The sequence below is a fragment of the Lissotriton vulgaris genome, chromosome 7 (genome assembly GCF_964263255.1).
Source record: "Lissotriton vulgaris chromosome 7, aLisVul1.2, whole genome shotgun sequence".
Lineage (NCBI taxonomy): Eukaryota > Metazoa > Chordata > Amphibia > Caudata > Salamandridae > Lissotriton > Lissotriton vulgaris.
Genome location: NC_141695.1, coordinates 1642563806 through 1642589806, shown reverse-complemented (window position 1 = coordinate 1642589806; position 26001 = coordinate 1642563806). Strand labels below are relative to the sequence as shown.

The window sequence follows — 26001 nt, the reverse complement described above, 5'->3', positions numbered from 1 at the left end:
GTGGCTCATCAAGGGAGTGCTGCGGGGTGGTGGGCGGGGTGGGGGAGGGGCAGGGCGGGGGTAGTAAACTCCGGAATGCGGCCAAATGGAGTTGTGTTTATAAATAAATAAATAAAACTAATTACATTGCGTGCGCTGCAACGCCAAATCGTCGTTGCAGCGCACAATGTAATTCGTTTTATTTATTTATTTATATACACAACTCCATCTGGTCGCATTCTGGAGTTTACTAATACCCACCCTGCCCCTCCCCCGCCCGCCCCACAGCCCGCAGCACTCCCTCGAGAAGACACTACTGCGCACAAGGCCTTTGCAACAACCTTTCAGAATTATTCTGCAACAAAATTACCTACATATATGGCAACTACAACCCTCAATCAAACCCAGTCACTGTCATAACCCATCTATCCATTACAGCTGAAGAACTTACCCTGACTTCCTGGTCGCCACCGTCGAAACTGCCATTACCATGAAGACCATCCATTTGAGGACTCCATCTGACCCTTGCTTTAACTGCGCTTTCATGAAAGGAATCCTACCAATCAGCAAAGTACAAACACCCATCCTAATGTCTCCATCAACTCAACCATATTTTAGACACGTGGAAACACCACACTGTCACGCCCCTTATCAGTAAACCATCCGTTGACCCAGGCCCGATCTGCAACTATAGACCCATCCCTCTCCAACCATATCCGGCAAGATCTTACAGAAATGAATCAACCAATGCCTCACTGACCCCCTCAGCAACTACCAGCTAATTGACGCTATGCAGTCCAGATTCAGCACCAATCACTCTACAGAAAAGCACTCATTGTTGATACAGATGGTATCCACATGATCATTGACAAAGGAGACACTCCTGGACCTCTCTGCCTCATTTGACATGGCCTTATAAACCATCCTCCTCAGGAGCCTGCACAAGATTGCCATCCAAGAATCCACTCTCCACTCGATCTGCTCCTTCTTAACGGATAGAACACAACCTGTCAGCCAGGCAACTTATTCCTTGGAATCCCGCAAACTCATCTGCGTAGAGTCTCAAGGTTCATTGCTCAGCCCCACCCTCTTCAGTACATACATGATCCCTCTGGGTCAAAGTTATTCATGTACATGACATCACCATCTTCTCCTGCGCTGATGAGATGCAGCTCATACTCTTCCCTCATGGGCAGGACCCCACCACAAGAACAAGAAGCTTAGTGGAGTCCAAAATCCTACCTCCACATCAATCCAATGAATGCTGCATCAACTTACTGCCAGATCACAACCATATACTAACTTGGATTCCTTGTCATTTAGTGAAAAAAGAATAAATTAATAAGCGCCTTTGAACAAGTAGCAAGGATGCCTATGTAACTCAACAAAGCTAATGCACTATAACTATTATTTCAGAAAAGAAAACTCTCTAACTACAGAACCATCTCTCTCCAACCATACCCAGCAAGGTCTTAGAGAAACTAATCAACTGACATCTCACCAACCACTACCACTACATAGTCTGGATTTGGGCCTAACCACAGTACAGAAACAGCACAGATGACATCCGCATGATCCTTGACAAAGGAGACATAACAGACCTCATTCTCTTGGACCTCTCTTCAGCATCTGACATCCAAGGATCCCCTCTCCACTGAATCTGTTCCCTCTCAATGGCTAGAACTCAACTTGTAAGCCTGGCAACTTAATTCTAGGAAGTCTGAAAACTCATCTGCTGAGATCCTCAATGTTCATCACTCAGCCCCACCCTCTTCAATGCTTGCATGATTACTCTGGCAAAAGTCATCCACGCAAACAACATCAACAACCTTTCCTATAACAGCAACATGCAACTCATACCCCCAACACAAGAACAAGACCTACCACCACATTGACACAATGACTGCTGCTTCCACTTATTGCCGGATCACAGCCATAAACTAATGTGAATTCCTTGTCACCTAGTAAAATAGAATACTTTGATGAGGGCCTTTGGAAAGGTAGCAAGGATGCCTATGTAACTCAACAAAGCTAACACACTGTTTTTTCAGAAAAATATACACATAGCAGTGAACTGATGAACTACTTTACCATCTAGAAAATGGCATATCAACTCAAAAAATTATCCGAACACATACGTTTTCAAGTATCTGGCACACTGTTGTGGCTGAGTAGTTTCCAAAGGGTCTCTGTGTCCACACTGTTGAATTCCTTCACTTACCCAATGAAGTTAACATAAACAAAGTGAAGTTCCAACCCATCAACTGCTCAATGATGATTCACAGTGTTGCTGTCTGGTCTGTGCAGGATCTATCTTTGCTGAAACCGGCTTGCTGGTCTCACAGCAGAGCGTCAACTTGCTCCTTCATTCTGTCCAGAAAGACTCTGTTGAACACTTTTCTTGTGGTTGATAAAAGAGTTATCCCTCTGTAGTTCGCACAGTTATTCATTTCATCTTTCATGGAGCTCTCAATGAGATATCCCTCCTTCCAGTCTGATGGCACCTTTTTCTCTTCCCAGATCCTTCCAAAAATGGTGTGCAGCATGCCTCCTGATGTTTCATTGTCTGCCTTCAGTGCCTCTTTAGGAATGTTGAGAAAACAGAGCAACGTGGCTGACCAGGATAACTTCAATATGAATCAAAAGTACCCGCAGCCAAAATGTACTGCGTGACAAGGATTTTATATTTCCAAGCAAATTTATTTTTTCTTATACTCAGTTTGCATTAATGTGAAAAATATGACATCAAAGGAACTTTCCTATCTATACAGTCAGTTCAAAAACATGCAAGATTATGTACAGTATATACAAGTGAACAAGTGAACCTGTTGTCAGGTCCTGCTGTCTTCTCATTTCGAGGATATTTTATGGCTTACTATATTTCTTCCTTGGTTGGTCTGCTGCAGTCGATTGGCAATTCCTTGTCAGCTGGCTGTGTCTCATGTGGAGACTGGGGCACGGGCTGTTTCAGCAGTTCTTTAAAGTGCTCCACCCATCTTCGTTGTTGGCCTTCGTTACCCTTGATTCTCTTCCAAGCTTTGTCTTTAACAGGTCTCTCTGGCTTGCTGTATATGCAGGAGAGTTTACTTGTATGTCGTAGAGTTCTTTCAAGTTTCCATTGCTTGCTGCTTCCTGCGCTTCTGTGGCAAGACCATCGGTGAATCTTCGCTTGTCTGTTTTTAAGCTTCTCTTTGCTACCTTGTTTGGCTGGTGTTGACACCAGCTTTCGTTTCATTTCTCTCTTGGATTTTACGGAGTCTCAGTGGAGAGTCATTATTTATGCTTGTGTTTTCTGGTACCTAGTACCTCTTGGCATGTTGATGTGTTTCTTTGATATTGTCCCACTGACTTTCTACTGGGTCTCTGTCGTCCTCTAGTTCCTTTAGGACTTGAAACTTGTTACTGAGGGTGACTGAGTTTTCCCTCTTTTTGGTGTGTATCTATTAGGAGGGTGGTGTCATATCGCTAGTGTTAGTTTGTCAGTTCTATCAATGCTTTCTTCAGCTTCAGCTTTAGCTTTAGGCTTGCCATGACAAGATGATGGTCTGATGCTATGTTGGCTCCTCTCATCACTCTCACATCCTGCAGGGCCCTCCGGAACATCTTGGCAATGCAGAGATGGTCGATCTGATTCTCTGTTCAATTATCTGTGACACCCACGTTGCCTTGTGTATTCTTATGTGTCGGAATACACTACCACCTATCAATAGACCGTTAAGGGCACAGAGCTCTGCGAGCCTTTCACCATTTTCATTCATGTCGCCAAGGCCATGGCTGCCCAGGGCTTCTTCATACCCAGTGTTGTTACTTCCAATCGCGTCCCGAAATTTAGATGGGCCAGTTGGGGCGGAAGAAGTTTCTTTGTGCACACAGCACGGGCCTGGAACCGGCTGCCTCTATCTATAAAAAATAGCCCATCTCTGGGGTCCTTTAGAAAAGCAGTCAAAACTTGGCTATTCACTGCGGTTATCTAGGTTGCCCGTCTCAGAAGTTTGCAGTCTGTCACAGCGCCAAGACGCCTCCGGGCATTCGCGTGCTTTACAAATGGATAAATCAAATCAAATCAAATCAAATCATTGAGGTCCCCCATCAGTATGGTTATGTCTCTCTCAAGGCATTTCTCTAGGATGGACTGGGGTCTTTTGTCAAACATTCCAGGAACAGTTTGATCCTCTTTTTTGTGTGTGGAAGATTGCTGTGATGATTCCGGGACTGTAGGCTTCCCATCCAAACAGAGCTCTGCTGGCTGCTGGTGTTAGCATCAGTGCTGCTTCCTGAGTGTGTGGGGTATTCTTTTCCTCGTGTCCAGAATACAGCATTCCTCCTGGAGCCAGTCTTTTCTGTCCAGACTGTGTCCATTTGGTCAAGCTGATGCCCAGTAGGGCAAGGTCGTATTTTTTTGTCTCCGCTGCCACTTGGACTCTCTTGGCTGTCTCGTGCAGGGTCTTCATCTTCCATGTCCCGATGGTGAAGGTCCTGGTCGAAAGCAGGTGGATCAGCTTTGTGGCTTTCGGGTATCTCTGGCTTTCACCACAACGCATCATAACTCTTTGTGAAGGAGATTCCTCACTCCCCAAGGCCAGGATGCATTTTGGTTGACGTTTCTGTAGCTAGAATTTATTTTGCATGGTGGGGTAGCTAGCCCCATGCTTAACTCTCTTCCTTTCGCAGCTGGGCTTTGGACCAGCCATGGCAGAATTAAATGATAGGTGTGTTCCTCAGAAATGATAATAACAATTTACACCCAAACATACACTGTCTGATAGAGCAGTTAACACATTATTGTAGGAATAAAGATAATCGGGATCTCCTCTTGAACTGTGCCCACTGGAGGTTTTACATGCATTTGCATACTATCTGGATAGTTTCTTCACTAATTTGTTCAATGTTAGTCTAGCAACAGGCAATGTACCCAATGGGTGGAAAGTTGAGCTAGTCTTGACTCTTTGTAAAACGGTGACCTCATAGATTTCTAAGTTTCTGGAAAAATTCAGTGCTCTTGACCAGTGGCAACAGGACTTTTGCTCGGGTTAGGGGCAGCTGCGGTCGGTAGTGGGAGTACCTGCCCGGCGGTGACGTGGGAAGGGGGGGGGGCAGGGTGGGGGCTAGTAAACTATGGATTACGGAGGTTTACAGGTAAGTAAACATAAAAATAAATAAAACGAATTTTGTTGCATGCACTGAATTCCCAAATGCGATGTAGTGTGTGCAACAAAATTCGTTTTATTTATTTTTATGTTTACTTACCTGTAAACCTCCGCAAATCCATAGTTTACTACCCCCCACCCTGCTCCTCCCCCTCCCCACATCACCGCCCTGCAGGTACTCCCACTACCGACTGCGGCTGGTTGGGGGTCAGAAACGACTCTTATACTAGCAATGGAAGCATCCTGTTTGGTTCAAAGCAAAGCAGATCTTAAAGAAATTATCCTGGTAGGAATCTCTGCAGCATTTATATCGTGGACCATGATATTTTGGTCAGAGATTTGTCTGTGATTGGGAAACTGGGGACATATTTCTATTTTTCTTCTTTTTTAATCACTCTTTATTGGTTTTTGGCACATTAATGGTATTGTACACTAGTGTTGTCACCAGATATAAACCTGGTTGAAATCTTTCTTGAAAAGCTGCACCCAACTTCAGGCTTTACTCTGTTCACATGTCATAAAGCTGCTATGTTTTGCTGTGCCTTGTACAGTTCCTCAGTGCCCACCTTTGTCACTGATGCCCTTTAACATTCAGGTGTATCCACTCTCATATCTCTTTAGGTCTTCTGGATTGAAAGCTTTGCCATATCGTGAGGATACTCAAACAATTCTTAGAATAGACAATCACGCATTGTCACCAATATTTAGATTGCAGGATTGTCTAATTGTGGTGCAACACTGGATGAGCCACAACTTTCTAAAACGCGTAGAATACAAAACTCCTGCTCTTAGTCCAGAACTGTGCCAGCCGAGATGGTATCCTGCGGACTTAAAGCTAAGCACCCAGCTCACAGCAGCATCCAAAGCCAAGGTTCTGGGTGTTTCAGTTGACCAAGAATCCCCTTTAAATGTGCTCAACTATACAGAGGTTTCTTCATATTTCCTGACCTTGCTGGAATTAAGCAAGATTTGTACCTTTTCTGACTGTGGCTAATCCTGTTGTCCTGTTTGCTCTTGTTATTTCTTAGGCTGGACTAATGTAATAGCCCCTGCTTGGAACTTCCCAGTTATCTTCTTTAGCAAACTGCAGCAATTCAGAACCCAGCTGCATGGACTATCTTCAGGTTGTGGATATGTGTTCATGTTTTGGAGGCCCAACAGGTTCTTCACTGGCTACCAGTCCTTTGCATAGTTATCCTTTGGGATCTTTACCCCATATTTTGCTCAGTGCGCCTCAGGTGCAAAGATCTCATCTAAGTAACCCGTCCTTTCGATACCTCAAGCCCAAACCTTTGGAACTCTCCAGCTAGAGATCAGGAATTTTGATCACGTAGCCTTCAAACAAGCTCTATAAAGTAATTTATTATCAGGGCCACTGGAATTATGCGATTGTGTGGCGATTTTCGCATAACAATAGATTTGCCGCATTTGCCACATAATCCATAATCTGCCGCATAATCGGCAGATTTTAACAAAAAAAGGTGTTTCTAGCTCAAACGGTTCAAAAGTTACTAAAAATGCAGCAGTACTTGTTGCTGCGCGGTGGAAGGCCCTTTGCAAAACTGGACGGCTCACATTAGTTTTGCTTATTACTATATTTGGGTGTTAAACTGGTACTAATGAGGTGCAGCCAATCCCCAGAAAGAGTTACCAAGTTTAAACAGGAGGAAATAATGAAGTGAAATGTGCTGCATTATGCCGCATAATAGGCCTTTTCTTAATGCATAATTTACTCAACACAGTCGCATAATTTGGCCCTTTTCTGCCACATAATTCCAGTGTCCCTGTTTATTCTTTTAACTGCTGCCCTTTTAGTTTGTTGTTCTGCTATTAATTAGCCCCAAAAGACCTGGGTAGTGTTAGTGCACATTATAAACAATATTATCAATTTTTATAATAATAACAATAATAATAACAATACTAATAATAGAGTGTCAATTTGGCCAGGTTCTGCTGGTTGCATCAAAGGTGAACACATTGTGATCATGAAACGACGACAGATATTTTGCTAAGTTTTTATTACCAGAAATTGAATGACTAGAAATTGAATGTGAACCATAGGATAACCGGGCCAAAAAAATCTAGCACCGCAAAAATAGCACATGACCTGTTCAAACTTTTGATATGTATACACTAAATTATAATCTGTTTTCAGTCTGTTTTCAATTTACCATTCTGTTTTGAAACTACGTGGCGACTCTACCCTCAACACTTTGTTATTTAATGCTTACTTTTTTATTTTATTTGTTTATTTCGACGGTAGACACACATGTGATCTCTGCTTTTTTAACTTACCTCCTTTGTCTCTGACACCTTGTGGTGTTTCAGCCCTACCACTTGGCTCATGCCCCATGTCACCCCTAACACTTATTTTCCCTCCTTCTTTTGGGTCTATAGCTCTCTTCTTGTCTCACTTGCCCTGCAAAATGTATGTTCTTTGTTCCATTCCTTCACAACACATGCATCCCTTTGACCCTGTTCACTGTTAATTCACTCTGCTGCCCCTTTCCCTTCCTGCTCTCTGTTTCCTGTTTTTCATTTTGAGCAGTGTTGGAGTCACTCGAATGATGTTGGAATTTGTCAGCCTCCTGTGCAGATTCAAGAAGGTCACAGGTGCTCAGGCAGAAGGGGAAGAACCAGAAATGTGCCATGTCCCCATTCACCCTGGAAAGCAGGAGTAAAGTAGTAAAGCACTTGTAAAGTCAGTAAGTCTTCCTTTTTATTAGTCAAGGTTATTTATATTGATAGGTAACCTTGTGTGTATTTATGGTTGTATGTTTATGGTTGGTTATATGGGTGGAGATAGCAAATCTGTCCCCTCCAAAGTTGAACATTTCTGTTTGCTCACGTTGGAGAGAAAAGAGTAAATCCAACCTATCCAAAGTCCAGCTCTTTCCTTAATGTTGATCTGTTTGGCGTGGGAATAGTAATTCTGACCCCTCCAAAGCCCAACACGTTCACTACTCTTGCTCCAGCTGGAGTGAGAATATTAAAGCTGATTTTCTTTGATGTATATGTTTTTTTAAAATTATTGTTTGAATTGAGTTATAATGGTATGTTTCTATGTATATGTAATGTTGAATGTTTATTAGATTGGGGTTAGAATTGTAAGTATTGGTCCTTTGTATCTAAGTTATATCACCTTTTATTGTTTGTTGGATTTTATTTATAGTAGTATTTGTGACTATTTTAATTATTCTTTGTTTAAATTTTGTTCATTGTATTAATTTGTTTTAGTATTTTTTGTAATTTGATTTCAATGTATAGTATATTTTAACGTAATATTTTACATATTTTTACTATTTGAGTGTTGTTTGACAACTTTTAGCTTTAGTAAAAAATCATTTATTTTAACTCTATTTATGTTTACCAATTTAATAATTATATTGCGTAATGCATTTTGTTTATAATTAATTAAATATATATTACTATATACCACATGCACATAAAATGAACATTATTATTAGTTTCTGATTATTTAATTATTAAACTAACATTTATTTTTATATTAATATTGGTATATTTTTATTGTGTTGTATTAATTTATTTCAAAATTACATATTATAAAAGGTTTTAAATTCTCTTTACTCTTTCTTCATTATCATTTTTACATTATTTTTATTTTATTATTCTTGTTATTATCGCATTTTAAACATAGATACCTAGCTATAAATAGTCGATATTTTTGTCGTTGATTTTTTATGTGACATTTTTGTGTCACAATCTTTTCGATCTCGATATGAAGTCATAGAATCAATGTCGCCACACCTGACTCCTTTCCACTGGCTTTAGATAGCTGAAAGATTGGGATCAGTGTATTTGCCATTGAGCAGTATAGCAGAAAGATCCTGCTTATGTTCAAGCAAATTCATGCCCTATCAACCCATAAGGCTCCATTCAGCTGGTTCTTTCCAACAGCATACGCCGCCTCTGGTTAAAAAGAGCGGAGTTGGGTGGCACTCCTCGTTCCTTGTTGCTCAAGCTTTGTTTCTGAATCTTCACCTCCAAGAGGATTAACTCATACTAAGGAAATTCCTTAAGACCTATTTTTTCTTCATTGACTGGTTTGCTGTGAGACAGGCTAGGTCAACATTAGGACACCCTGTGGTTAAAGTATAATTAGCACATATAATGCATGTATTCATTCACATGTGATTCTGTTCTTTTGGCATCAGGGTTCATGCATGCTATCAAATTACAACAAGGTGCATTGGCTCAGTCAGAGGCAGCAGACTTCTGTGCACCTACTACGGTTGGCTTGCCTATACATTTTATGTAAGTTTGATGCATGAATGAGATCGTTACTTGTGCTCTTGGAAGCAATAAGGGAGTTGAAGTGTTATTTCATTAAGACAGCAATAGTACAGTAGGGGTGTGGGTGATTTGGAATAGCAACCCTCAAAAGACATCAGGACAGAGTGATCTGGGACTTTTCGGACTATCAAACCATATAACTTTAATAGTGAGTTGATAAAAGTGAGCAACATATGAAATTAGATTTATAGAGCTGGACTTACTATTGGCCAAGAAGCAAATAGCGATGTAAAGGAAATCAGCATTTGGCCTGCTCTATGTAAATTGGAAAGCAGACCTACTTAATGGTCTGATTATAAAAGGGTATTGTTCTTTAGGGAGTCCAAAAAGGGTAGGGGAATTCTGGAATTTGCAAAAGCATGGAAAACACTACTGAATGTATTAAAAAAAGATGTTACTAACCCCACTTCTGAGGCAAATCCAATCACATACTAGCTGAAATGTGAAATATGGACGGTAATGATACCTGAAAACATAGTTATATATACCTTCCCCTTGATAGTCCTGATTTTGGACTATGGTGGGCATCACTCTGATCTGTCCACCCACTCTTCCGCAGATACATGGCTTTTGCTATGCGTATATAATAGGTTTTATACTTAAAGGGTAGGCATAGGTCTCCACCGTTGGTTGATTAGTTGTTCCCTTGCTAACAGTGAAATATTACCTGCTGATGGTTATGCATACATTGATAATTCTGTGCTGCTGTTGTTGAGAGTTTTATGGACACAATTGCTATTCTAGCAGTTAATATAGTGATTTAAACACAATGTAAAACTGCTGCTTAATTTTATGTTTGTATAATTGAACAAGATATACCAAAGTGGGCAATGTTATTCTTGTTGCAGCAGGATGAGATTTGCACAATGCAAACTCAAGTACAAGCGGCACTCAAGCGGATGGACCTTTAGTACCGGACAGAGGCATGATGTAAACAAATCAACAATACATCAATGACAGTGAAGCACATTAGGATCCACAATGATGACAGAGAGTAAGAGATCTGCAAACAATGAAGGTTTATTAGCCAATTAGCAAAGTTACAAACTAAAATCATTTGATCTTGTCACAAATCAGTAGTCAATAGATGAGTATATCAATTAATAAAATTCAAATAATAATAATAATTGCATTTATAAAGCGCCTGGTTACACTGAACCAGTGTGTCCCCCCGCTGAGGTAACAGCTAAAAAGAGAGCAGCATACCCAAGAACCTGGAACGACGAATTAAACCGCAGGAAACAAATGGATTCAGAACAATCCAGCCGGAGACTCTGAGGAAGAGTATTCCACATCTGGGCTGCCAGATACCGAAAAGAACGACCGCCCATCCTGTATCTCATGAATTTGGGGGCGTGCACCTTTCCTTTCCCACTAGATCTTAGCAGTCTGGTCGGTACATAAGGAGTGAGGAGGTCATGCAAATACGAAGGCCCCTTCTTCTGTAAAATCCGATGACTCACACACATGGCCTTGAACTTCACTCTCTCCCTGATGGGAAGCCAGTGCAGGGAGGTCAGCGCTCTTTTGGCTGAGGCTCGCCTTGGTAGCATAAGAACTAATCTTGCAGCAGCATTCTGGATACACTGCAATCTCCGCATGCATTGGCAGTTGCACCCAAATACAGGAGATTGCCGTAGTCCACGCGAGAAGTCACCAAGGCATGCACCATGAGCTTCCTAGATGCCGAGGGTAGGGTGTCAAGGGTTTTCCATAAACCTCGAAAGATACCGAAACAGGCGCCTGCCACCCACCTGGTGTGGTATTCAAAAGACAACTTGTTATCCACCCATACCCCAAGATTCTTTGCTTGTTCTCATAGTGTGGGGGTAGAGCCCAAGGTCTGGGGCCACCATTCTGATGACCATACTGACGGAGCCTTCCCTATCACCAGCACCTCTGTCTTACTCCCGTTCAACTTCATCCATCCACCCAGTCAGTTCTTGAAGGCAGGACCTGAAGTTGAAGGCAGCTTCAGCCCTGACTTGAGTCAAAGATACCACCAGCTGGGTGTCATCAGCATAGGACAGGGCATTAATCCCAAATATATCCGAGATTTTTGCTAGGGGGGGCGACATAAAGATTGAACAATGTCAGGCTCAGGGTAGAGCCCTGAGGCACCCGCTGCATCAACTTGATGTTCCTGGAGTAATGAGTACCCTGCATAACTTGGAAGCTGCGCTCGGACAGAAAATATTCCATCCACTTCAAGGCCCCACCGGTGACACCACCTCTCTCTAGGTCCTGCAACAGGGTATGATGGGCAACAGTGTTGAAAGCGGCACTCAGGTCTAAAAGAATTAAGGCCGCTGTTTTCCCTTCGTCCACATACTTCCGAATGGTCTCGGTGGAGTATAATAGAGCCAACTCAGTGGAATGAATGGCACGAAAGCCAGACTGGGGAGGGGGGGGGGGAGAAGGTTGTTTTTGCAGATATGTGCTGTAAGCTGTATATTAACAATCGTCTCTGCTACCTTAGCAAAGTAAGGGAGCGGGGAGATGGGGCGCAAGTTGTCAAGTTGTTCAGCACTAATATGGGGTTTCTTTTGTAAAGGGAGCACCACTGCCTCCTTCCATGTATTAGGTACCACTCCTGAGCTAAAAGACATCTCAATGAGATATCTCATGAAAGGTACTAGTATGTCCACGCTCCCTCTAAGCACCCTCAGGGTAGCTGGATCCCTTGGTGAGCCAGATTTAATGCTAGTGGCTATTTGTTTGAGTGTCTGGGGCAGGCACAGTAAATTAATAGAGACACTGTAATGTCGGAGTGTCCACAGACTCCTCCTCCACTCCCCCGCTACCACGAGCAAAATCAGGGAAGCAGGAATAAATCTTCTCTACCTTTGCCGTAAAATACTCAGCAACCTGATTGTAGGATTCCTCCGACCCAATAATCACATTACATTCAATCAATGTTACTCAGCAAATACAAAGACAAACTGTTTAAAGCTGTCATAAAGCAAATCAAGCAAATTCAGCTTCCCATGAAGAGAAATTCCCCAAAAGGCTAAGAAAGAGGGACATTTATGAGAGAAGTCAGGAAGGTGGTGTCCGCATGTAAAGCACCAAAAAGGCAGAATCAAATGAAGCCTCAGTCAAGTAAGTGAGAATGGATTTGCTCAGGAATCTAACTCTTTGAGCAGGAGCAGAGAAGGTGTCTCTTCTCAAGAGAGTGGAAAGGGTGTCTGAATTTAACTAACTCAGCAACGCAGAATGTTACATTGAAAAGTGACTCCCTATGGTTCCCATGCGGTTGCATAGAGATATTAGGAAAAAGCATTTGAGAAATCAACACACCATCAGTTCTAGAGTGTTACTTATTCAGGTCAGAGTAAAAATGTTGTCAAGCCGGATGTGAATACTGCCATTGATTAACCAAGCCAGAAGATTTAAAAATGTGAAAGATAGAAGCTGTAGAGTGAAGCATTCTCTGATTAGAACTACCAGTAGAGCTTTTGGCTGCAGCTAATAATAGATTCATATCTCCATGGGATATACAAGGTATGGTGCATAAAACAAGTGTTAGAAGCGAGTACAGGAATAATATTCAGGGAATAGACATTAGAAACTGAGCATCCCTGTTCATGTTGGTAATGATAAAGACCACCCTGTCTTGAAGTAGGAAAAAGAGCAACTTTGGCCATAAAGTACAGTTGTGCTCCATAACCAATGATGGAATGTCATAACCTAAGGAATACTGAAAGGCTTGGGGTGGATTAATTCGGATGGGATTGAGTTTGGTGTGGTTGTGGGGTTGGTGATGCATGTATTGGTCCAGCTATTGAAAAGCTTACATTGTAATCTGCCAGGAACTCACATGAATACCTAGGTGATTTGGAAACTGAGAATATGCGTACAGCATGTCAAAAAACTGGACTCCAGCTGAGGAATATTCATAGGGACGAGTATCAGCAGCTGATGCACACTCTTGCTTGTAGCAGACATAAGACACAGTCAAGGATTGTTATATGTTTTGAAGTGAGGAGAAGGTTTGGGTGATTACAGACAAAATGGGATGGAAAGTCTAAAGAAAATGTCAGAAACTCCAATGGGCACGCCTATCAGGCACTCCCAAACACCTTGAAGACCAATGGGTACCTGTGTTCAGTAGGTTCAGGCTCTGAACGATGAGCTAGGAATCCCACAAGGAAAAACCAAGTGGTTACACAAAGGTGCTGACACAGGCTTTTGGGAGGGCAAGAGATAGGTGCCCATAAGAAGACAGGCTACAAGCACAAATAAAGGTATCCCATTGTTGACATGTTCTGCTCTATGAGCAAGGACCCATAGAGCAACAAGCTCTATCAAAGAGTTTCTACAGGGACAAGCCAATCTGTGATAAGGACATTGCCCAGACTGCCAAGACAAGAAGTGTGAGTCCAGCATTGCCGATTAAGTAGAGGACGCATATGTGATGAATGCTGGATGCGCATGCACGTTTCACTTGTGCCTGCTCAGCATGAAGTCAAGCTGGGCTGAAGCAGATGGCACAGAGTATGTCCGCTTGGCGCAGGATCCAACTTGGCCAACTGAATGGCCCCACCTTGGTCCATGAAGATCGCATGAGGCTCTAGCAGGTCCATGAGGCTGGTTTGTGAGGAACCAGAGTGGTTAACCATAAAGCCCTGAGTGAGTCCCATTGAAAACACTCCAGCTGTAATTGCCAGTAAGATGATACATATTTGTAGCAATTTGCTGTATCTTTCTCAGTAATGTCTTAATACAGTGTTTCTGGCGAAATGTGGCTCAATACAAGTTGCCCACTAGCTTCTTTTCATAGGCCTCAATTGTTCATGTGCAGTTGCAGGAAAAATACCATAATAATTGCAGTAAAAAATCATTAGCTAAAGCCAGAATACACAGATCTATTGTTCTATATATGGTGTTTAATGCTGAGTTGAGTTTGATACATTGGTTTGAAGAATGCCGAAAGGATTGGTGTACAGTAATATCTGATCTGATCATATACATTCTGATATTCTGGCAAGGTCCTAATGTCAGGTGAGTTATCACTCTCTCACTGCTATTGCAGTAGCAGAAAGCAGGCTACAACCACATTTGTGAGAAATGCATGCACAAAACTAGTACAGCAGGGCTAATAATACCATGATGGCGAGTTGTACTGTCTAGACAAGAATTGTGGGAAACCTTTCTTCTGGCCACTTCACAACTACATTAATTAGCAAAATACCGGTTCTGCATCAAGCAGTGGCAGTTTTGCGGACCACTACTTGGAACGTGCTACTAATATACTACAGTTGCCTCTCCTAAAAAGTTTCCTAAAAAGTCCAGGCTATAGAAACTGTACCTGTTTAAAGTGTATCCATAGCATTCACCAATCAAAGCAGTCTGACTAATGAAGACTTTATTTTTACTGACAATCAAACATACAAACACAGGTTTTCCACATCACTCTTACACTTCTCCATGATTGTAAACACCTAACTGCAATACAGTCTCTTTATTTTTATCCAACATCAAATATCTTCATCTTAGTATTAATAATCACCTTATTAACATATCATCAGCTCAATAAACATACTCTTCTAGATGCAAAATCAAATCCGACAACAGTACTTCAAGTAGTAATCATCAAACTACTCTTTTTTCATACCTCTGTCGTAACGACATCCATTTGCAACCAACCATACCATCTGCAGAGACATTTTAAGACATGGGAAAAGTTGGCTCTGGCCCAGGGCCCCAGCCTTTTTAGGGGGGCCCTTTTAGAACCAGCTCTGTGCTGTCTTACCCTTATGATCTTGAGTAATTCTTAAACAAATTTTTTAAATACCGTTTTCCTACAATTTATTTTGAATGTGGTCGATTGCAGACATTTTGCAGAGAAATGCTCTGTTTATGTTTCATGCAACATCCCCCAAAAAAGTTTCTTTTAGATCAATACAGGACCTCACATATGAGAAATGGGAGGGCGTCACAGAGATCATATGCAGTAATATTAGTGAGCTGCTGCTGTGTTAAATATTGAAAATACAAGTCACTATCCCGGAATAAATGTAGAAAAACACATTTAAAGTTTGGACGAGTGTGCTTGTGCACTGTCAGTGACATGGCCAAAGAGGTCATAAAAAGCCTGAAATTCGATCTTTTAAATTGTAAGATGTCCTGAACAGGGGCCCCCAAAATACGTTTGGCCAGGGCCCCCAAAATCCTTAAGATGTCCCTGACCATCTGAGGTGGTGAGGGTGGCTTGTGTGGCTGTACCCGGGCCGGTTCTAGGGCGTTGTGACCAGTGCCACCGCACGGGGTGCTAACTTCGCACGGGGTGCCTGTTTGGTGTTTGCTAACTTATATTCTGCTTAAACGCACCTTCTGCGTGTTCATGGCCTCTAGCAATGTTCAGGCAGCAATTAAAATGTCAAGAAAACTCAGGTGATTAATCGTCTACCAGGCGAGATCGGAGGTTTGTCTAATAGACGTTTTGACTCATGGAAGTTTTAATTCATTGTAAGGTAGCGCAGAGGGTTAATATGCCTGCTGCAAAGAACATGTGCCATGCATATAACAATATAACCAGGTCAGTGGGTTACTGCGTTTTTCAGAGACTTCCTTCTGAATATCAAGGCTAAGAATATCAAGATACAAGAATATCATAGACAAAGTATCGAAGACTAAAATATTGAAAGGGAGTGCGTCTAGAACATATAAAGATTTACTATTCCTAACTCCATATCTGAGTCCCTTGAAGTTATATATATTGTATAGGTACATATATGCAGAGTTAGGTATAAACAATCTATACGTATTTACCTTTCAATATTTTGGATTTGATATTTTGTTCTCGATAATGTAGATTTTTCTAGTATTCATGACGGAAAATCTTAATTTTATTAAAGACACGGAGGCGAGTATTATGCTTTCTTATCTTGCTTTATTACACACAGCAGCCAAGATAAGTAAAAAACTACAGTTCCCAGAGGGCCAGGGGACAAACTGGGCCATGGGACTGAAAAAACGTGAGAATACATTAGCCAATCACAATGAACGTATCAGATAAAGGCCCTAACTGACTGCGCAGCTTCCTCTTTTCGCTGGCGAGCAGATCAAGTATAGTCATTAAACAAAGGGAAAATGAATAAAATTAAGGATATAGCCAAAGTCCAGGAACATAAGTCTTGTAGCAGGGGAATCCAAGGAAGAAGACCAAACAGGAGTCCAGGAGGAGGATCCGGGAGCATTGGAATTGGAGCACTCGAAGGAGAAGATCGAAGAAGTTGAAGGGTAGATCTTCTAAGATGAAGCCGGTGGCAAGGCTGGATTCGCTGTAGGGAGGGAGAACAAATGTTAAGAAATGTTGCGGCGGGATAATACTCGCCTCCGTGTCTTTAATAAAATTAAGATTTTCCGTCATGAATACTAGAAAAATCTACATTTTATGGCAAGACCGGAGGCTCCTATTATGCTTGTTTAAAGCATATTAACAATATCAGAAGCCACAGTATGAACAGGTTTACAATAGAACATGCGAAATATGCTGTCATTTGACCAGTCAGCTGATCTCAGAATGTCCTCCAGACGAGAGCCAGACCAAAAGGCTGTAGAAGCCATGGCTCCCCTGGCCGAATGAGCCCCGAAAACGGAGACATCAATTCCGGCAAGAGACATGACCCAACGGACCCAACGGGCCAGAGTAGGAGAAGAGACAGGAAGATGGGGTTTGATAAAAGAAATAAGGAGTTGAGAATGAGAGGGCGTTCTGAGATCAGCAGTTCGGTGTTCGTACACTTTCAAACATTGTCCCACACACAGTTTGGGATGAGCTGGAAAATAAGGATAAAACACTGAATCCAAATTAGTCTTAGTACGTCTGCGTATCTGAAACAACACACCTGAAGGAGAATATTGGCGAGCAGAAACATCTAGAGCCTTAACATCAGAAACTCTTTTAATGGAAACTAGACACAGCAACATAGTGAGTTTGGCAGATAACATCTTTAGAGAAAGAACAGCATTGTCTGGCCAATCATTAAACAATTTAAATATCACTGTAACATCCCATAAAGAGGAATACTTAGCCAACGGAGGTTTCGCACAACGGACACCCTTGAGTAGACGACAAATCATAGGGTGAGCACCAACTGGTTTACCATCGATTTGGGAATGGTAGAGGGAGATGGCAGAGCGATAGAGATTGACGGTGCGGTAAGCCTTACCGGCACTGGCTTGTGAGCCAAGGAAATTAATTATGAAATTCAGAGAGGCTGAAATGGGATCGAGGTCCCTTTCCAAACACCAGCTTGTCCAAAGAGACCAGGCGGATCTGTATGCTTTGGATGTTCCCGGAGCCCAAGCTTGGTTGATGAAGATCGAAGCCTCTTGTGAAATGAGGACGTCAGAAGGGGAAGGCCGGAAACTTTCCAGGCCGAGAGTTGCAGGGAGGAATCGAGAATGAGATTGTGTTGTTCGCCCTGAGGATTGAGAAGTAGGTCTCCGAAAGAGGGAAGAAGGACCGGGAAGTCCACTGCCATCTCGAGAAGAGTCGGAAACCAAACCTGGGCTTGCCAGAAGGGGGCAATTAGAACCAGGGACGAGGACTGGCGGCGAACCTGAGAAAGAACCCTGTTGATCATCAGAAAAGGAGGGAAGGCATAATGAAGGTGACGAGACCAATCCTGCAGGAAAGCGTCTGTCGCCAAGGCCAGGGGATCCGGACGCCAACTGTAAAACTGGGGCAATTGGGAATTGAGGCGGGAAGCAAAAAGATCGATAGAGAAAGGGCCCCAAAGATGGGAAAGAGAGAGGAAAACGGATGGACAAAGCTTCCAATCGCTGGAATCTCGAAGAAATCTCGAGTGCCAATCCGCCACGCTGTTGAGATCTCCAGGGAGATACTCGGCAGTCAGAGAAAGATGATGGGCGAGGCAAAATTCCCATAGACTCTTTGCCAAGTCCGCCAGGGGTTTGGACCGTGTTCCGCCAAGATGGTTGATGTAGCGGACCGCAGAAACATTGTCCATGCGGAGGAGAATAGAACAGTGAATTCTGTTTTTGGAAAGGCTTTTGATCGCAAAGGAACCTGCAAGCATCTCTAAACAGTTGATGTGCAATTTTGACTCCTCTGCGGACCATGAACCTCCAGTCGAGATTGGTCCACACCGGGCGCCCCAGCCCGACAGGCTTGCATCTGATTCTAAGACTAGATCTGGGGCCGTGGCGAAGATAGTGCGCCCGTTCCACGCATCTAAATGGTCTATCCACCATTGAAGCTCGGTGCGGGACTCGGGGTCTAGTGCCACGAGATCTGAATATGCAAGGCCTTGACGAAGATGACGGATTTTTAGTCGCTGAAGAGCACGATAATGGAGAGGACCTGGAAAGATGGCCTGAATGGAAGAAGAGAGAAGGCCGACAATCCGTGCAAGAGATCGGAGGGACAAAAGAGAGGACTGAAGAACGGATAGGATCTCCGCTTTGATCTTGGAAACCTTGGAAAGGGGAAGGCGAAGGGACGCTGCAGCAGAGTCCACCAGGAATCCCAAGAACTCCATGTTCTGAGAAGGAGTCAAAGACGACTTGTCTTTGTTGATGAGAAAACCCAGATCTAAGAGAAGGGACTGAGTCAAAAGAAGGTCGGAAAGGAGACACTGTTTGTCTGAATTCATGAGAAGGATATCGTCCAGGTAAATAATTAGCCTTATGCCAAGAGATCAAAGATAGGCGACCACTGGTTTCAAAAGCTTCGTGAAGCATCAGGGCGCGGAAGATAGGCCAAAGGGAAGAGAGGTGAAACAATAGTTGATACCTGTCCACTGGAATTGAAGAAATTTCCAGTGAGAGTGATGGATGGGGACCGTGAGGTATGCGTCCTGAAGGTCCAGACGGACCATCCAGTCGTTGGGACGAAGAGTGTCTCTCAAATGTAAAATGGTCTCCATTTTGAAATGGCGGTAAACTACAAACTGATTGAACCATTTCAGATTGATGACCGTGCGGAGCTTCTTGTTCTTCTTCTGAACAAGAAAAATGGAGCTTAGAAAGCCTGAGGAGTCGAAGGGAAAAACTTGAATTGCTCTTTTGAGGAGAAGAGCTTCGATCTCGTTTGAAATTTGAGATGCCATCAGAGTTGAAAAGACGAGAGGGGGAGGAAGAGAAGATTGGACGGGAGGGGAAAGGAACTCTATCAGGTAGCCTTGTACCGTGTTTAAGATCCACGGATCTGAACTGATTGTGTGCCATTTTTGAAGAAACAGTTTTAAGCGACCCCCCACAGGAGGGGAAGAAGAAAGGCTTACCTTGTTGGTTGGAGTTTTGACGATAATTTCGTTGACCTTTGCCTCTGAATCCGCGGCCACGTTGGGGATAGAATTGAGGCTTGTAGTCCTGATTGTTGTTGTACGAACCTCTGGAGCCTTGGTTGTAGGGACGGCCGGAAGAGCGACCCCTGCCTCTGCCGGCCCGTCCAAAAACCCGAGGGGCGAAGACCTTCTTCACTGTTTGTTGGGCTTTGTCCAAAGAAGCAAAAGTAGAAACAAATCTACTAAGGTCACGAACCAGAGAATCTCCAAAGAGGAGACCATTCGCCTTGGGGCCAGGATCCATGGGAGCCAGATTTGAAAGTTTAGGATCCAATTTAATTAAGAGACCTTTACGGCGCTCATGAGTGATAGCGGAGTTGGCATTTCCTAAAAGGCAGAAGGCGCGTTGGGCCCATTTGGAAACATCTTCTGCAGAAAGTTCAGAACCTTCTAAGCGGGCAGCTTCCGCTAAATCAAAGATACGGGCGAGAGGGCCCACAATATCCAATAGTTTGTCTTGGCAAGTGGTCCAAGCTTTATCCACCCCTCTGCGGGGGTCCTTGCCGAACTTGGAGAAGAAAGTGAGGAGAGGTTGGTCGATGGAAGGGACCATCGTAATTTTGTCTGGAAGAGAAGGCTTGGGACATTCGGATTTAAGTCTAGCTCTTACCGGAGCTTCCAAAGGGAGACGCAGCCTGGCAGAGATATATTCTCCCACATGGTGAGAAGGGAACCATTCGGTGGAATTAGGGTGACGAATAGTGGAGGGGTCAAACATGGGTAAACCCTCAGAGTCAAAAACAGGCTCAAATGAAAAGGAATCCAATTTGGGAGATTTAGCAGGAGGGGGGGAAGGGTCAGAAGTATCGAACAGGTCAAACAATTGGTCAGCGTCATCAAAATTAGCATCATCATCATCGTCATCTGTGTCCAATATAGTGGAAATTACCAGTTTTCTCCTAGGAGACTCTGCATGTTTCTCTTTTTGTTTGCGTTTACCCTCGGAGCCAACAAACCCCTCCTTAGAAGGAGGCCTGGGAGGAACAGAGTCCTCAGTCAAATGCGAGGAAGACTCGCTAATCAAAGACGCTTTTTTAGGGGCACGAGATTGAGCAGAGAATTCCACTTTTTTCTTTCTGCTTTCCCCCGCAGACTGGGCCAACATTTTGGACATGATGCTTAACATTGAATTTTCCATGTTCTTAGACATTCTCTTCATAGAGACTTCTACAGCTGATTCCACTGAATTATTAATGAATTTATTTAAATCCCTTTTAAAAGAATGAGATTCCTGGGAAGGGATTTCCTCTGAGGAACTATCACGTTCCATGATACAGCTGTGAAGAGAGAGAGCCAAAATATCACTCAGGAGGTAGGCGAGGGTTAATGGACAGAGCGGGGGCGTGTACAAGCTGTGGGCTGGGCCGAGCGTGAAGCGACGTCTTCACACGGAGCTTGAGAGGCACAGAGGCTGGAGCACGAAGCGGAACAGCAGGCACCCACAGGACGGTGACCGGAGGAATAAAGAACCCAGAAAGAGGTCAGAAGGCGCGCGAAGACGCGCGCGCTGAGACGCTACCAAGAGCGTCCGAAAACGGGGGGGGAAGGGGGGGTTAAGAACGAAGCGCCGGAGCTCCGTGAAGAAACGCGCGAACAGCGCGAAAGCACTAGCGCGAGGTCGCGCTAAAACAGGCTCAATGAAAATAGAACATAAACGTCAATAAATGCAATATAGAGCATAAAATTACTGAGAGCAAAGATAAAGGCACTTATCTGACTGCGAGCAGCAAGAAAAGAGGAAGCTGCGCAGTCAGTTAGGGCCTTTATCTGATACGTTCATTGTGATTGGCTAATGTATTCTCACGTTTTTTCAGTCCCATGGCCCAGTTTGTCCCCTGGCCCTCTGGGAACTGTAGTTTTTTACTTATCTTGGCTGCTGTGTGTAATAAAGCAAGATAAGAAAGCATAATAGGAGCCTCCGGTCTTGCCATAAAATTGTATACCTCCATATTCTAGCTTTGATATTCAGGGTGCATATCGTGACATTAAGGTTTTATTATGACAGGTCTACAGTTAATCACACTGTCTAAAATGTTATTCTATGGTAACAATTCCTTAGGCATCTACCAGAATTGGATTATTTCCATTGTTTTGTGTTTTAATTTAATATATATATTATATAGGTTAGTATTTTTAAAATATATATATATTTTTTTTAAAGCTGCTATTCAATATAAATAAAGTAAGTTTATATGTGACTAACACAAGGTAGTTGATCTTAATAAACTGTTAAATTATATATATATAAATATTGTAAAACACGCATTGCTTTCCGAGAACTATTTTAAACAGATATTCTACCTGTACTGAGATTCTTTTTACATTTGTTGTTGTTTCAACATATGCCATAACAAAATAAATATAATTTTAAAAAAATGTACGCATGCCTAATTAAATACTAAAAGAAACACCTCCACAATATAAATATAATATAATTAATTTTTAAAGAAGATTCTTAAAAATCCACAGCAGAGTTGCTATAAAAAAATGCAACAGACGTCTTATCTATGCACAGCTTTTTCTTGTTCGTTGATATCTCAATTATATGTCAAACAATACACAAATGAAGTCTTTGGCTTATAAATACAAACTACGTCATCTGTTATTTATTTTTTTATTTCACTTCTGTAAACCTAAATGAATGTCCGTGCTAATGTGTAGACGGTGTCATTGTGTCCAGAGAGTATTGTTAAACTGATCTGAAAGTACATTGGTTTGTCCCTTCTGGTAAGTGTGCAAACACTCGAGAACCAATTGTCTGGAAAGACACAATTTAAATAGTGACACTTATCACAGAACTGAAGGGTTGGCTGCACTTCTGTTTGTTCCCTTTGTGCTCAACGACCCAGCCCCTTGCTGTGTAGTGCCTTGTAAGAGATTAACAGACCTCTTTCTTCATTCTGCAGTCAACAAAGGCTGATTGAACCCGGTGGATTGATACTACTTTAAGCACCTCGGCGTCTAATGCGTGTTGACGACATCAGCGTGCGTACCGCCCGGTAGCTGACCGCAGGCGCGAGCCAGACCTTTTGTGAGTGAGTGAAGACCTGATCCGTGAAGCGAGCCATGTCAGTACGGGTTACTTCTCAGCAGAGTGCATTAATTGAACCCTTTATGCTGGGAAATAGATATGGAGGCCTACTCCGGCTTCCTGGTGCAAGTTAGCGACAAGGCGGAAAACAATTGGCGGTTTTGTGATGAGATATGAGTGCGGCTCTGCAATCTGGGTCTCTCTGCACTGTGGCCTAAATTTTTTGTAACATTTTGTGTCGTGGTTGTTTTAGTTTTTGGCGCAGCTATGACACAAAATGCTAGTCGAGATTTACAAAGCCACGGAACAGCCTTTTTGTGTCGCCTTGCGTGGATTTGTGAATAAAAAGTTATGCAACACAGTGCCTTGCACTGCATTGCGATACACTGGATCGGATAGGAGTTACATGGGTGGAGTACAGCCATTCCCACGAATGTGCCCATGTATTTTGACACAAATCCAGATTTACGAAAGGCAATAAATCTTTGTGCCAAAATGGTACACTTACCTGAGAGAGGCATAACAACGAGAAATATCTCCATTTCACCTCATTTCTTTTTCTTTGCAGGTGTGCTGCCTTCTACAGGACACACAGAAAGAGGAATTTGTCTCAAAGGATTGTTTTTTTGTTTTTCTTAGTAGATATGGCACATCTGTGCTCTCGCCCTTTAACGCAACACAGCACAGCAAGTTGCTTTGCTGTGTTGCATTTCATGAAAGGTTAGAAAATCTGGGCCTTGATTTTTATAATTTCATGGAATGTTAATTCATTTCTTCTCTGAACAAAGCTCGACAGCGGTGTCACTTCCATTGGTGCAGCAGGTGCAGTGGCACCAGGCCCGGAGGCCCAATGAACTCTTATTGCTAGATTTTAACCACTCCCATGCTGGTGACGGAACCGCTCATTCACCAGCCACCGACGCGCTGTGCTGATGACGGAGCGGTTCCGTCATGGCCCGCTCGGCGCGCTTTCGCTGGACGTTCTGTTGAGCAGGCAGGGCGTGACAGAATGGCTCCGTCATCAGCACAGCGCATCTGAGGCTCGTGACGGAGCGGTTCCGTCACGAGCATGGGAGAGCCGCGCGGCCCCCACACCCCCTTAGCGCTGCGGCGGAATTGCCGCCGCAGCGAAGGGGTTAAAATTTGAACAGTAGCTATGGGGCCTATTTCCTTCCTTGCAGTAGGGCCCATGATACAGTGACTACGCTACCGGAGCAGCACACACTTGTAGGCTATACACATGCTAGATAACTTAACGTAATATACTCCGTTGCTTAATTTGTGTTGGTGTTTGCAGGTGGTTGGTAATAATTTGAAGGAATCAGGACTTATTTTTCGTCGATATATAAGGAGAACAATGGTTCAAGGGTGGCCTAATTAGGTCTAAAAAGGCGAAAGCAATCACTTAAACTTGATATTAAATTAATCTAAGAGCAGAACATGTAGGGCAACATGTGAAATTTTAATCATTTCGTATTTTCAACATGTAGATATATGTTCAGGTGCCCACACAAGTGATGAGTGCATATCGTGACTTGAGTGAAAAAAGTGAAAGTAGACAAAATAACACATAAACAACAAGGGGTAATCCACAAAAATATACACAATGAAGGGAATATTTTCCTGGGTGGGAGGTCGACGACGTTTCGATCTTTAGTGAGTCAAGATCATCATCAGGACAGGGTGAGCAGCCTGAAACTGGAGTAAGGTAAGTTTAAATTAGCACTTAGCCCTATTCAATGTTTTCTTAGCATAGTGACTTACTGGCACATGCATCAACGTAGGCTTTTTAGATTCCTAAATAGCGATTTTAAAGGAATTGCTATTTAGGAATCGCAAAAGCCTATGCATGTGGGAAGCGCTATAAAAATAGCGATTCCTAAACATTCCTTAATTGATATTCGCAAATTGCTAGTCCCAATTAAGGTATACTGTCCCATTCATTCCTATGGGCCTACAGGCCCATAGAAATTAATTGGAGATTGCATGAGCAATTTGCGAACCCTAACTCAAGCCAAGCTGCACCAGACCTTCTGAGTTGAGTGTCTCCTACACTCTCCTTTCCATTAACTGGGTTTCTAAAGGAAGAAAGTTCAGCAGCATCTAGAACTCTATAGCGCGCTCCTTACCTCACAGTAACTAGCATCCAGAACACACCCTGCGCGCCCCAACCACGACTGCCTGGTTACCTTTTAATTAAATATTTGAACAATGTGCATGCCGACAATGCCTATTATGCCACTGGGAGCACTACGTCACTATGCTAAGAAAACATCGAATAGGGCTAAGTGCTAATTTAAACTTACCTTACTCCAGTTTCTGGCTGCTCCTGATGATGATCTTGACTCACTAAAGGTCGAAACGTCATCGACCCCCCCCAAGGAAACATTCCCTCCATTGTATATATTTTTGTGGATTACCCCTTGTTGTTTATGTGATATTACGTCTACCTTCACTTTTTTTACTCAAGTCACGACATGCGCTCCATCACTTATGTGAGCACCTGAACGTATATCTACATGTGGAAAAATGTTTTATAATGCACAAAGCAAGACTACAAGTCCCAGAATTCAAAGAAAAAACCTGGAATGGAGCAGAACATCACGCATTGATCTGGGAAACTTGGCAGGGTTGATGCTGGAACTAGGTCCAGCAACCACAAGACCTGAGAAGAGATCACATGGATAAAGGAAACATATGAAGCATTTCAATCAGTTTTATTTTCACTCTGCATTAGCTGTTTGTTCAAATACAGTGAAAGGTCAATGGTAATTATGGAGAGTCCAGAGAACAACTTTTAACAACCCACTGCATATTTGCTTGTCATGTATGTTTATGTTCACTTAAAAAAAAAAAGGCATTTGATAACAAACTTTTGTCACTCTTGTGGTCAGGTCCTATGGAAGATGAAAGCATTAGGGACACAAAATGCACCAATGTAAAAATATTGTTGAACAGTTCGACTTATTTAGGCCTTTTAATTGTAGAAGGTGTTGAGAGACAAGTTCTGAAGTGCGGTGAGAAGAGTAAACACTTATTTTACCCTTGTGTACCGTCTTCACTAAAACCACTCTAATTTGTTAATGGCCTCTAAAAATGGGCACACCTACATTGGGCATGGAACAATAATGGAATGACATAATCCATGATGCATGTTGCACTTTATATATAAAATTTAGACTAGGCACTTTACTTGTTAAACTGTACCTTA

The 26001-nt window shown here is 42.8% G+C and overlaps 1 protein-coding gene across 1 annotated transcript in view; it reads right to left on the bottom strand.

Annotated features, from left to right (window-relative positions):
• Window positions 1-7576: 7576 nt before the first annotated feature.
• LOC147706184 (uncharacterized) overlaps window positions 7577-26001 on the bottom strand; it is a 121428-nt gene continuing 103003 nt past the window's right edge. The window contains exons 4-6 of the mRNA XM_086929597.1: window positions 19697-21036; window positions 18663-19005; window positions 7577-7790 (exon numbers count right to left, since the gene is read on the bottom strand). Coding sequence (XP_086785723.1) covers window positions 7577-7790; window positions 18663-19005; window positions 19697-21036 — 1897 coding nt within the window. The remainder of the gene's footprint in view (window positions 7791-18662; window positions 19006-19696; window positions 21037-26001) is intronic.